The 15223-nt window shown below is 30.4% G+C and overlaps 1 protein-coding gene across 1 annotated transcript; it reads right to left on the reverse strand.

Annotated features, from left to right (window-relative positions):
* Positions 1–9256: 9256 nt before the first annotated feature.
* LOC111313627 (uncharacterized) lies at positions 9257–10613 on the reverse strand. The gene is made up of 3 exons (XM_022914299.2): positions 10082–10613; positions 9829–9897; positions 9257–9603 (listed from the first exon to the last, which is right to left on the reverse strand). The coding sequence occupies exons 1-3, from the start codon at positions 10142–10144 to the stop codon at positions 9529–9531; spliced, it is 207 nt and encodes a 68-aa protein (XP_022770034.2). The 5' UTR covers positions 10145–10613; the 3' UTR covers positions 9257–9528.
* Between the last annotated feature and the right edge of the window lie 4610 nt (positions 10614–15223).

Below are 15223 nucleotides of genomic sequence, written 5' to 3' on the forward strand. Positions count from 1 at the left end.
TTAACGTTGCCTTTTTCATTAAAAAAATTCTATGAACAATATCCTTCTTCCACATCCTTGTTTTTTAGTCAATCAAGATGATTACTTTAATTTCATCTTCATTAAACTCATTATCTTTAGTGTTCACGTTTATTAAATGATTAAGAAGTAGCCATTTATCTCCCTATATTCTGATTTGTTTCTCATCACCTACTTTTCATACCAATACTGCCTGTAATGCATTTTTTATTGACCAAATACTCTTTCATGTTAAAAAGGAACAATGGCCAATTGGGGCCTTAAGAAAATTTTTATTTGGAAAATACCTTGCACTAAGAACTTTGTATACTAGAGAGTCAAAATTCATAAGCAATCTTCACGTTTGTTTTACTAAGAGAGCTAGGTTAAAGAGAACAAAGCATTTAAACCCTATTCCACCCATACCTTTACTATAACATATTTTTTCCTATGTCACCTAATGCAACCATTTATCATCCTTCTTAAAACTCCATTAGTATTTACTAACTAGACCATTCAACTCTAGGCATAATCTTTTTGAAAACAAAAAGTAACTCATTGCATATGATGGAATAGCCTAGAGAATATATTTAATAAAAATTTTATTTCTCCTTATAATAACATTCGATTACTCTATGTGCTTATTTTTGTTCAAAATTTGCTCTTTATGTCTCGGAAAAGCTCTTTTCTTGCTTTTTTTCAACCAATATAGGTAGCTTTAGATATTTTTCAAGACTTATTGTAGCTTAAAATCCCATGACCCATTTGACAATCACTCTACTTCTTTTCATAGTGTTTTTGTTGAAAAATAAAAAAGACTTTTCATGATTAATTAGCTGACTTGAACCATTTTTATACCTATATAGCAATGACCTTCACTTTTTTACATTCGACTTGGTTTGTTTTATTGAATAGTAAGTTGTCATCTACAAAAAACAAATGAGCGATTCTGGGACTATTTTTGCTAGCTTATATCCCACTAATTAATTTCTCTTTCGATATTTTGCTAGCATTGTAGAGAAACTTTCAAAGCATAACAAAAATAAATATGGTGAAAATGGGTTGCCTTGTTTCAAACCTCATTCAGAGTAAAACATGTTTATGATATCACTATGAACCAATATAAAGTAGGAAACAGTTGAAACACATTTCATAATAATAGACACCCACTTTTTATTGAAACCTAAGTTTCTCATTATGACCTCTAGAAAAATTCATTCAACTTTATCATATACCTTACCATGTCTAGCTTGAGAGCCACAAAACCTTTTCTACCTATCTTTTTATGCCTAAGTTTATGGAGAAGTTCATAAGCAGTGAGAACATTATCAGTAATTAACCTCCCCAGTACGAAGGTACTTTGATTTTCACTCACACAATAAGGCATAAAACTTTTTGAGTCTATTGGCCAATATTTTTGCAATTATCTTATAAACTACATTGCACAAATTGATGAGCTAGTTATTTCCTATGGGTTTTTCACCTAAGGATAAGAGTGATAAATGTGATTTACCTCCTCAATGTTATTCACCCATTCAAACAGGATAAATAGAAAGTAGTAACATCCTAACCTACAATATTTTAGTATTTTTAATTAAAAAAATAGGTATACAATCTGACCATGTGCTTTTATTAGGTGAATTTGTTTTACAGTTTCATAGATCTCTTTTTTTTTAACTCTGTAGTCAAAGCCACATTCATTTAATCTGTGATGCATACGTCTACAACTCCAATTATGTCTTCAAAGTTTCTTGACCTACTCGTCTTAAATAAATTCTTAAAATATTTCATAACAATGGTTTCAATACTAGCCATAATTTTACACCACCTACTGTCCTTATTAACAAGCCATTTAATAGTGTTTACTTTCCTTCTGGACTTGGCTTGAAAGTGAAAAGCTTAATTAATAACTATCCATTAAAATCATGGTCCTAAGATTATGCCATGACCACAGACATTAATAACAAAAAAATAACCAACACATAAAAAAACATGAATAATTTTAAGCAATCCTAAACACATCTTCTAACACTCATCCTTGCTTTGAGAGTTGCAAACACAAAATTTTATTCTTAGAAATTCAAACTTGCTAACCGGTAGTGGCTTAGTGAAAACATTTACAACCTGATCTTTTATTTTGTAGTAGATAAGAACTACAGCTCCATCTTTCTGTACTTCTCTTAAAAAAATAATTTAATATTGAAATGCTTAATTTTCCCGTGAAACATAAGATTTTGAGAGATAACAATAGTAGCTTGGTTATCAATAAGAATCTTTACGCTTTTTTTCTGCTCTAAGTTAAGATTGATTAAAATCTTTTTTAGCCACAAAGCTTGATTAACAGTAGCTGTTGTAGTAATAAACTCTACTTCAGCTATGGATTGAGTAACTGTTTCTTATTTTTTTGAGCTCTATGAGAAAACACCAGAACCAAGTGTGAAACAATAGCATGAATTACTCTTCATATCGTCAAGGAAACCTCTTCAATCACTATCTAAGAAATCAACTAGCTTGAACTTTTTGCTTTTTATGTATTTAATATCAAAATCATATGTACCTTTCATATATCTAAGTACTATTTTTGTAACCTTGAGATACCATTCACTTACATAGTGCATAAACCAAGATAAAATGCTTACAGCATTCAAAATATCAAGCCGAGTTACTATGAGATACATTAAGCAATTAATCAAGCTTTTGAAATATGCCTGATTAATTTTTTCTGTTTCATCTTTTTTACAAAGCTTTTCCTTTGAGTTCATTGGTGTGCGCATTTCTTTACATTCTTTAAGTTTAAATTTCTTCAAAATCTCCTTGACATATTTCTTTTGAAAGATGAAGACTTCATATTCATTTTGTTTGATTTCCATTCCAAGAAAGAATGTCATCAATCCAAAATCTATCATTTCAAAAAACTCTATTATCTCTTGTTTAAACTTCTCCACAATACTTGTGTTGTTTCTTGTCACAAGTAGGTCATCCACATATAGTGAGATGATAAGAATGTCAGCTCTATTGTGCTTAACAATAATGTTAATTCAAATAAGATTTTAGCAAATCCCAAGTTCTACAAATATTCATCAATCTTACTGTACCAAGCTCTTGGAGCTTACTTCAATCCGTAAAGTACCTTTTTAAGAAGATAAACCTTATTTTCTTTTCTTTCCTTTACATAGTTTTTTGGTTGCTCTACATAAATCTCTTCCTGCAAAAAACCATTCAATAACGCTAATTTGACATCTAATTGGTGCACTTTTTAATTCTTTTACATTGCAACAGCAAGTAAGAGCCTGATGGTGTCAAGTCTAGCAACTGGTGCGAAGATATCTGAGTAGTCCGCACCGAGTATTTGAGCATATCCTATGATCACGAGTCTAGCTTTATACTTGTTGATTGAGCCATCAGCATTAAGCTTAGTGCTGTACACCCACTTGACTCTAATTACTTTTTTGTTTTGGGATCGATCAACCAACTCCTATGTTTTATTCTTTTCATTCATGAACAGTTCCTCATTTATTGCAGCAATTCAATTTTGATATGTCTTAGCTTTTTCATAATTTGTAGGTTCACACACAATAATATTGCATCTTTGATAAAACATTAGAAAGTAGTCTTGTACCTCTAATAAGACTGTCATCCACTATTTCATTCTTCCAATCTCTAATGCTAGGAAACTTGAGCTTGGGCTCTTTTAGGATTGGATCCATCTTCTTTGCATCATCCTAATTCTACTCTTTATCTTTCATAAAGTGCATATCCCTGCTTATAATAATTTTTCCAGTTTATAGCTGAAAAATTTTATAAGTTTTTGTAATCGAGTTATAGCCAATAAAAATGCCTGGAAGTGCTCTTTTATCTAGTTTATCTTTCTTGTGAAGCATAAATATCCAAATATTTTAAGGAAATTCAGATATGGTTTATAACCATACCATGCCTCAAAGGATGTTTGATCCTTCACTGCTTTTGTGGGAAGCCTATTTTGCAAAAAATTAGCAATGTTTGGTGCTTCAGCCCAAAATTACTTTAACAGGTTCTTCTCATATAGCATACATCATGTCATCTCTAATATGAATCTATTCCATCTCTCATTTACTCTATTTTGTTGTGAAGTGTATGGAGCAATTAATTGATGTTGGATGTTTGTCTCCTCACAATAACAAGTGAATGCTTCAGAGGTGTACTCCTTGCCATTATCTGATCTGAGAGTTTGAATTCTACAGTCACTCTCATTCTCAATTCTAGTTTTAAAGTTCCAAAAGACTTGAGTCACCTTTGACTTATGCTTCAAAAAGAAGATCCATTACATAGGGGTGAAATCATCAATGAATACAATATAATAAAGACTACCTTTTAGAGAAAGCATTCTTGGTAGGCCTACAGAGTCAGTATGAATTAATTGTAACTTCTTTGATGCTCTTTATGTTGTTTTGGGAAATGGTTTCCTACTTTGCTTTCCAAACTGACATGCTTTGTAGTTTGGAATATGATCATCAAGTTCTGAAAAATCATTTATCATTTTCTTAGATTTCATCTACAACTGCCCTTAATAATGATAGTGCCCGAGCCTTTTGTGCCATACTTCAATGATATTTTCTTTGATTGGGAAAGCAGTTTGCTCCTCTTCCAATAGATTTAAAGCAAAGCTTTTTCTTTTCCTTTTTACTTTGAAAATATCTTAGCCAACTGTATCTTTAATCAAGCAATTTTTATCTTCGAACACAATTTTGTAACCATTTTCAATTAGTTGTCCAACACTTAACAAGTTTTGATCAATTTCAGGGATATATAACACATCAAAATTGAACTTTGTACCTGAACAAGTTGAAATTATAACTATTCATTTTCCTTTCACAGTTATGTACTTGCCAGTACCAACTCAAACCTTTGATGAGTTTACGCTACTTAGTTTTCTGAATAGATCATTGTTATATGTCATGTGGTTATTACAACTAATGTCTATGAGCCAACTCTCACTTGATTTGATGTCAGAGAAACATGTAACGATGAACAGGTGATCTATCTCCTCTTGATCAACAATCTTTGCATTTTCACCATGTTGTTGATTTTTGTTTTTACATATAACAGCTTCATGCCCCATCTGATTACATTTAGTGCACTTAGCATCAGGTTTTCTCCAGCATCTAAATGGAGAATGACCCTTCTTTCCATAGTGTTGGCAAGGTGGATAGGATTTCTTCTGATTTTCACTCTTTTTTTTTTGCATTGGCTAATGCTATACTTGCCCCATTTCCTTCAAAATTCTTCTTCCTCTTTCTTTTGTTTTTCGCCACGTTTTGATGCTTGGCTGCCAAAGCTCTTTCGATTGTTGTATCGTCCCTCATTAATCTTCTTTGTTTTTGTGCTTGCAAAGCGTTAAGCAATTCTACTAAGGAAATTTTTGATAGATCCTTAGTATTCTCCAAGGTAGTGATGGTTACTTCATATCTTTCAGGTACTATAACAAGAATTTTTTCTAAAATTTTTGAGTCAGTAAATTTAGATCCAAGAAGCCTCACTTTGTTTGCGATACTAAAAATCCTGTCGGAGTAATCTTTAATCATCTCGGAGTCTTTCATTCTTTGAAGTTTAAATTCCTTAATCAAGTTCAGAACTTTCATCCCTTTAATTCTTTCATCCATTCATATTCGTTCTTGAGATAATCTCATATCTCTTTTGCTGACTTCAGAGACATGATATAAGTGAAAATGGTGGATGAGACTGCAGCAAACAAGTAGGCCTTTGCCTTTGATTTCTTTGTCTTTTTTTCTTTCTGTGCTTTAATCTATGCCATGGTGGGATTATTTGAAATTACAAGAATTTCATAGTTTTCTTCCACTACTTCCCAAAGATCCAAAGTTTCCAAGTATGTCTCTATATGTACTGCCCAAATCTGGTAGTTATCTCCATCGAACATCGCCAAAGCAATTACGGAGAGACTGGCTTCAGCTTCTATGATGCATCAATTTCATACACAGATCCCTTAAGAAGAAAGTTCTGATACCAAATGTTGATATCTTAAAGCAAAGAAAAACTTCTACACATTCTTAGCATCAGAAACATTACAATTTACAGCTTAATTAATAACTACCCACTAAAATCATAGTCCTAAGATTATGCCATGACCACAAACATGAATAACAAAAAAATAACCAACACCAAAAAATAGAAATAATTTTAGGCAGTCCTAAACACATCTTCTAACACATTCTTAACCTCTAGGTCTACCCCAAAGAAAGAATCCATCATACATTTCCTCTTTATTCTGTCCATTTTTGCTACTCTTAGATGTGTTTCGCTAAGAAACACTACATCAGAATCTTTTTTCTTCACCAATCTGTGAAATGCCTTAATTGCCCGTGGGTTCCAAAGCCTGCGAGAGTTTTCATGATTCCCGACGCAATTGGAATCCAACCTCCATTGATCTATTCATGTTACATCCTTGCTGGTTGTGGCTCATTTCTTTTTTTCTGTGGTACTTCTTCTTATTCCTAGTCATCGTGGCTTTCTTCAGTCTTATTTTGTTTCTCCCCTAAAATTACATGAACTATGTGTTGGATTTGACTAAAGGCCCTCGCTAGTTTCTTCCACTTCACCTTCGCACGTTGCATGGGTCTTTTTTTATTAATTTCAAAACATGCGTTTTTGTTTGTGGTCCTACTTACCAGTTTTACAATCAACTTTGCATAGATGTTTTTGGTGGCTACTTCAGTTTATATGTTATCATTGATGATATTACTGCCATCCTTAGTGTCCATATTCTTTCCCATACACAAACCCATCTCGTTTGGTCCCACTTCACTATTCCCTGGTACATTCATCCCCATCAGATTATTACCTAGATTCAAGTTATACGTTCCTTCCTCAATACAACTCCTTTCTATCCGCTGAGCAAAACTCTCAGATATTGTTCCATTTGAATAGGATTCTGACTAAATTGAAAAAGATTCCCATACATTTCGGCCTCTATTTGGGTGTTAACTAAATCAATTGGTTCCCTTCTTTCTCCACAAACTTTGCCTCTTCCAAATTAAGTCATTTGTACACCAGCGTCCACTTGTGACTGCTAGTTTTGGCCGCCTCATCCAATTCTCCTCCATATCCCATCTCCAGCTAACCTTTTCTTGGTGCATTTTTCGTCCCACCAAATTTCTTTTCTTCAGTGGAAATGCTCATAACCAATTACCGTATTCGAGTGTATGATTTCCATCACTGGATTGGTCTGTTGTTTTTGAACATTCTGACTCTATTTGCCCTAAGACTCTACATTTGTAGTATAAATTTGGCAAGCGTTCATAGCCCAATCTTCCAACAAAATCCTATCCTTCATTCCTTTTAATCAACACAGCTCTTCTAAGTGGTTTTGTAACATCCACCTTTACACAAAATCGTAGAAACCTGGACCAACCTCCTTCATCAAGCCTCACGTCTACCTCTATAAGGTGTTCTATTTTACACCCTACCTTTTTTGTAGTATCATGAGTTCTCATCCTTAAAAGCAACCCATAAACTCTGATCCAGGACTCCAAACGATTAAAACTATAACAAGCAGATTTTTATTAAAAGGACCGTGGGGCTCCTTTTATGACCCTCTTTTATTATGCCTCATAATCAAATTTGAACAAAAAGCGATTATCCTCCAACTCTATGATTATCGCCTCTTTGGTGATCCTTCATACCACTTTTACTGTACTCATCACTGCATCTTTGTTGAAAGGACGAGTAGTAAGTAATCTCCCCACCATTCACCTTTTCTCATCCATATTCACAGTCTCCGGCTCTGATTCACATGGTGGAATATTATCCAATTCTTCTTCAGTGAAAGTTAGGGACTTCCACAGTCCTTCAAGATCATCAACCATTTTGGTTCTTTAGTATTTGTGTCTAGATAAATACTCCAGAACCTCGCTAAATAGAGAAATCACTAAGACACCTTTCCAAGACAACAAATTGACTACTAAAACTGAAACCCTAAAGGTAACACAGAGACACATAACCCTAAGGGAATATCGTCTAGTAAAAACCCAAGACTAGATTTCTCCTACACAGAGAAGGCTTTACCTATTGACTATTGTTACAACTAGTAAACTTATTCAGCTTAATTGCACATAAACTCAATCCAAATTCAAGCTAGGAAATCATCCAAATTGCCAATGGCATCCACTAAGTGCTATGATCAACCATGAAGCAAAACACTTTTGAATTTCAACAAGTTAACTCTAAAACATCTAAATTCATTTTTCCTCTAAAATGATAAAAAAAAAAATACATACACAAGAGAAATTTCATTAATTAGGAGTATTTTTTTTTTCATATTTTCTTAAAAATTAAGCAAGAATTTATCATAAAAGACTATAATAATTGTATAAAATTGTAGAATTATCAATAAAGCAATAATAATAAAAGAAGAATAACACAACTTCCCATATTAGTGTTCACAATACATTAATAAGAGCCAAATAAGTCTAACTCAAAATCTCATTAAAAACATGAACTTACATATATCTGCATTAAATTCCAGCAAGTTCAAGAAATCTACTGGAGGATTTCTTCCTATTCATCTCTATTTTCATTTTCTTTTAATTGCTTTCATAATTGATATAAAAGTAGACTAAAAAAGTAACTACCATCATTAAATAAAAGGTTTAAGATCTAATATATAAGGTTATTCATTTTTCCTTACTAATATATTGTATAATTTTTCTCGCAATTAGAATGTTAAACAAACTAAAATACTAAGTTGTGATATAACAAAAAAAAAAATATATATATATATATATGTATATAGTGTGTTTGATAAATCCATGAAAACAAAATTTTTTTAAGGATTTCATATTTTCATTGTTTTTGAGCTTTGAGCCACATAAAAGGATTTTCAATTGAAAAGTGTCGAAAATCACGAGTAGTTAAAAGCTTTTTTTTTTTTTTTCGGCCAGTGTAGTTAAAAGCTATTTAATAAGTTCAATCATTAAGTAACTCAATCATTTTTATTTAAAGAAAATTTCGTCATTTAAGCTTATACGATTTTATTTTTACTTTTTACTTTTATCAATGCAAAATATTTAATAAAAATTCTACTCATATTTAATTTTTAGTTGGAAATACCAAATGATTTTTAGATTAACAATTCAGTATTTCATTTTTCGAAACTAAAAATTCATTATTTCACTTTTCAGAATTGAAAGTTTTCAGTTTATTTATCAAACATTCTAATATTCATATGAAATGAGATACATTAATTGAATCTACCAAGAGAGTATATTAACTTTTTAGTTTTGTTTATCATAATTCATGTAAAAATTAAATCATTCATCATCAATAACTAGTTGAAAATAATAAGAATGAAAAACATATCCGAGTAGCATTAAAGAAATGGCAGGAAGAGCAACTCCTGACACCTAAATGTAAGAGTTGTCATCTTTGTTCACAGGAAAAACCAAAAGTGCATTTTATAAATGCTCCAACAAAACACTAATTAAACAAGAAAAACATCTAAATGAAAATGGGTCTTATAGTTTTCAGCTTCTGTCAGCTTCATTTTTTCATGCCAGTTGCATCCTTCATTGCCTCTTTAGCTCCCTCTGCCTTGCTCATCATCTGCTGCCCAGTCTGTCAATATATAACAATAGATACTAAAATATTGTTACTTTAAAAAACCCAAAGGAAACTATAGTTAGGGGTGAGCATTAATCGATTGTAACTGATTTACTCCATCGAAACTGACCAAAATGCTTGGTTAGTTCGATTTTTTAATTTTTTAAACCGAAATGACTAATGCTCTCCCTTAGCCATAGCTAGTTGGATCCATGATTTTGGAGTTAATTTTTTTCAAACCTCTTGCATTGATTCCTTAGCAGATTGGGCAGCATTGGCAGCCCTGTCCATCATGTTGCTGGTCTTTTCCTGAAATAAACATGAAAAAACACACCCATATAGATCTAAATTTGTAAATAGCTAGGATCATACTTGAATCATTCCCAAATCTAAAGCAACTCCACAATTCAATGATTCAAATTTTGGAAATTAAAGTGTGAGACCATATTCACTTGCCAACTAATTTTGTGAGACAAATAGGTAAAAAATTTACCTCAGCCTGGCCCTTTGCCTCTCCAGCCTGGTAGCTCATGCTCTGAGAAGAGTTATCAGACATATTTGATCTTTGTTTTGGAATCTAAAAGCTTTAGAAAGTAGAAATTAGAGTGGTAGCTGTATATTAATTATCAAGATAAATTTTTCCAGTTTATAGTTTCGAAAACCATTTCATTTCTTGACACGTAGGGGCGAAGGCAATTTTATAGGGAGGTCTCTCAGCCGTTTGACTAGGGAGCTTTAATGAATATTTCAATTTGAATCAAAGCAGTTCCATGCTGTTTTGGTGGTCGAAACCTTTGACATATTCTTGCCCCTTGGGTGCACATGAATAAGGACCTATAACAGTTTGGTTTTGGAAATAATTTGTGATTAATGAGCAGTGTTTTGATTTTTCCAAAATCGAACTTGTTATAAGAAAAGAAATTCTTATATTTTGATCTGTTTGTAAAATTGTACAATGAGCGTTTTACATATTCTGAGAGATTCTCACTAATTTAGGAAAAAATCAAGCAAAAAAACTGTAATTAAATCATAATCATATCGTATTATAATCCTTAAAATTAAAATTAAAATTATTACATTAACACTCCCCTCAAACTCAAGATGATATGATTGATGTCACCTTAAATTTGTTAACTAATTCTTGAAATCGATCAGAAAGATGCGTCCTAATAAAAATATAAGGTTAATTTTATTTGAAATAGACACAAAGGTTAGATGAATAATTCATGTGTAACATGATAACATACAAAATGACAATCAATCTCAATATATTTTGTGTGCTCATGAAACACATCATTATAAATAATCTGAATCATACTTTGATTATCACAATAAAATATGATGGCAGACTGATACGCCTATTATCTCGTAAATGATGAATCCAAAGTAACTATGAAGTTGCGTCCGTAAGAGCATGATATTCTAATTCAATACTAGAGCAAGCAATTCCTGTATACTTCTTGCTTTCACCAAGAAATGAGAGAACCAACCAACAAGGAATAGTAACAAATGGTTGAACGACAATCTATATGATCTCATGTCCAATCAATACCAAAATACGCAGATATATAGAACGAAAGAGGAGTGAGCAGAAATATGAAGTTCATGAAACAACGTGCCTTTGGCAAAGTGGAAAATGCGAAGAACAACTAAGAAATAAGTTGAATAGGGAGAAATCATAAATTGGCTTATTAAATGAAAAGCATAAGCAATATCGGGCTGAGTCATTGAGAGATGGGCTAAACTCCCAACAGGTTGGTGATATAGAGTACCATTTGCAGTAAATTTAACATTAGACTCCAAAGGAGTAGAGATATTTTTACTATCAATAATGTTAGTCGGAAAAAATAAAATAAATGCATACTTAGACTGAAATAGATAATAGCCATTAGAGTTTAAAAATTCAAATAGGTTATTTGTCACACTTTAAAGAGGTTTTACCGTCAAATTCATTTAATTTTTGTTAAAAAAGTTTTATTTGTAATAATTGAAATTTTTGTGAGGATTTTAATATTAAAAATCTTTTTTAAATTATCCAATATGTTAGTAAAATTTAGAAAGAAATTTTCATCTAAAAATTTATATAAAAATTACCATTTACAATGCTCTTATAATGATTCCATCAACGAAAATTTAAAATATAACTTTGTAAAAAACCTCTTTATTTCTAGAAATATACTCTAATATCTTAGTAAAATTTTCGGTTAGAAATTATTCTTCAATATATTTGTAGGATTTTATAGAAATTATTTTTTTAAAATTTAATTTTTATTTAAAAAACATAACAATTTTTAATATATTGATAAAACATTATCTTAAAAACCAAATTACCTTCCAATATGTTGATAAAACTTTATTGAAAACTATTTTTCTCTTGAAATTAATTTTTTATAAAAAATTAATAAGGTTCTCTAATATGTTGATAAAACTTTATTTTAAAAATCAAATTGCTTTTTAATATGTTGATAAGATTTTTTATTTTATTAAAACAATTTATTAAAAATTTGAATCTTCCAATATGTTATTAAGATTCTTTTTATTTAAACATTTATTTGAAGAAAATTTGAATCCTTAGGGTTTTTTTTATTTTATTTAAAAATATATTTTTCCTCCTTTTTCCTTTTTTAAAAAATTATTTACAAATAAATAAATACATAAAATAAATAAAATAAACAACTAAACAAACAAATAAATAAACAATTATAATAAAATACAAGGATCACTAAAACTTAAGAAAAAGACAAGTAAAAAATAAACACCAAAGATTGGGCTACAAACAAATGTCAATCCTTTTTTACATTTTTTGCTTCTTCACCCTCTTGTCTTCTTTATTGTTTCTCTACGAAACAGCTTATGGTTTTATTAGTGCTTCTCACCTATGGTGATTATCTTTTTTTCTAATTTAAACAAAACTTAAATAGAAACTTAAAATATATAAATGCGAAACCCTCAAAAAATTTTGCTGTCAAAATTTTTTGTTGAATGTTTCCCTTTTATATTTTTTCTCAACTCCTTTTCACAACACATAATTCCAAAAAAAAAAAAATCCTAATTATCTAAACCTAAAACACTATAAAAGACTATAAAAAAAAACTCTTAATTTCAGCCTTTCAACCCCTTTTGCCTTCTAGTCTTTCAGCCCCCTTCCAACTGTCAGCCCTCACACCTCTCATCCTTTGCTCCACTCTATGCTTGGTATGTTTATTTTAACAATAATGTCTAGTTTTTAGTGTTATTCCTTCTGGATTTGTGATTCTTGGGGTGATTCTTTGATTTTGAGTTATGATTTGGTGTAATTTTTGGATTTGTCCAAGTTATTGAAAACAAAATGTAAACAAAAAATATAGTGATTTGCATATTTTCCTCATTCTTCTTTTTTTTTTAATTTTGTTTTACTACCGTATCTTGAATATGAGTATATCTTTAGCAATTATCTTAGTTTTTTATATTCCGCCATAGTCAGCTCTAAAATGCACACATCTTCGTATGTGTGAACTTCTTATTCTAGTTTTTTTCTTTTTTTTTTTTTTTGTGTGTAATTTCATTTAAAGACTGAAACAACCGAATAAATCAACCAAGTTAAATCAGTTCGGTTAATTTCAATTTTCTTCATAATAATCCATTGATTCAATTTTTAAAAAAATTAAATCAATTTAATCGATTTTCAGAATTTTACAATCATTGAATTCACAGCTCTACTGTTTATTAGAGTAAAAAAATTAAATCAATTTAATCGATTTTCAGAATTTTACAATCATTGAATTCACAGCTCTACTGTTTATTAGAGCCAGACAGTTATCGAGTCATGCAAGTGTAAGAATAGTTTTTGTTATTGCTAGTAAAAGTTGGTAACACAGGAACTGTAAATCCGAGATTCTCGAATAATAAAAGATTGGGGAATAGGAGCGCATACAGAGTCTGAGAAGGTCGGCTGTAATGAAATGAAATGGAATGAAATAGAATTCTCTCTCTCCGATCTGTTTATTCTGGCATATTCTATCCCTCTATTTCTCATTGTTATCTTTTCAAATTAATTTGTTATCACCAGATTTTTTCTTTGATGAGATGAGACTTGCATTATACTTGCTTCTCCAGATCCTACTAAAACCTTATTAGCTAACCAAACAAGTTCATATGGAAGCTTTGGAATATGAAAGAGAAGAAGTGCCTTTTCTCTCTTCGGTTCGCATAGGAAGAAGAGGATTAATAGGTGGAAGGTTTTAACACAAGTTAATTAATGAAAGCCTCGAGGTAGAACTAACTCAAAATGCTTGCATCTAGAAATCCAACTAATAATCCATCTTTTTACAGCCTCACCCTATAAATAAATTCTTGTAAATTTTACAAGAGACCCAAATGGATTCACTGATAAAAAGCTTTAAGTAAATATGTGTTTTATTTCAAAATTGAAGCAACTAATTCATTCCAAGTACATATATAGCTAAATAACTCAAAATTTTTTAGTCAAATGTGAAGAAATTGATAAATTCAATTAGGTTGAAAAAAATGGAATTAGAAGAAACTCTCCCCTTGTTTGTAGAGAAGAAGAAACCCAACTTTATTGAATCAATAAGAAGATCAAAGGAAGCTCTACCAGGCCCACAACGACACACTCTTGGGAGCCAACTACGGAGCATTTGAACAACATCCATATTTCTCAAATGATGGCATGAAAACTGAATCAGAAGAAGGTGACCCAAAAAATTGTTAATCCTAATTTCTTTGACGAGTAATGGTAGAGTAGGAAAGGCGAGAGAAGATAACAGAAAAAACGCCATTTAGTAAGTTTTTGCCACGTTAACCATGATATGGCACTCATATGTTGAAAAACAAAGATTTTAAGAGGTAAAACCTCCGTTTTTTTTTATAAAATGTGATCAAAATTCAATTTTAATAGAATTCATCAATTAAATTATTTTAATTTGATTAATCAATTAATTATTAAATTATATTCGATTGATTATTGAAAATAATTTTAAATATTTTAATTTTCAATTAATTTGATATGAAAATAAAATTAGTCCAATTTTAACCAAAATATAATAAAATTTATATATAAAACTAAAAATATATGAAATTACTCATTTTATTTTAAATTATTAAAATTTTTAATTTAATATTTAGATATTTAAATATTTTTATTGAATAATCTTATTAATTTATTTTCAATATAAGAAATCTAAATTTTAAAATAAATTTAATTTAATATACTTTATTATTTGATTAATCAAAAAAATTAATCAAATTGATTGAATTAATTTCAATCAATTAATTTTTAAAATTAAAAAAATTTAATTCAATCAACAAAAATAAAACAATTTATTTTATTTTATTTTTAATAATTCAATTCAAAATTAACCAAACAAATCAAATAAACACCCATAATTCCCTATCAGTTATGACAACCCTATATCAGAAAAACAAAACAAACTGTTTTATATGCGTAGGTGAATTTGGCTTTGATAATAAAAGCAAAGAAGAGATCCTATCTATGACAGGTGGAAGGATATGTTGAAGATCCCACCTGCCCGCTTTAGCACATTTTATGCATATCAACAACTCCTACTCTCTAAAAAGATTTACGTGATTTGTAAACTCTGCAGCAGATTATGCTTCCTTGAACGGTGAAATTAAA

This window comes from Durio zibethinus, chromosome 23 (assembly GCF_047325235.1).
Source record: "Durio zibethinus cultivar Kanyao isolate XHJ-2024 chromosome 23, ASM4732523v1, whole genome shotgun sequence".
NCBI classification, from domain to species: domain Eukaryota; kingdom Viridiplantae; phylum Streptophyta; class Magnoliopsida; order Malvales; family Malvaceae; genus Durio; species Durio zibethinus.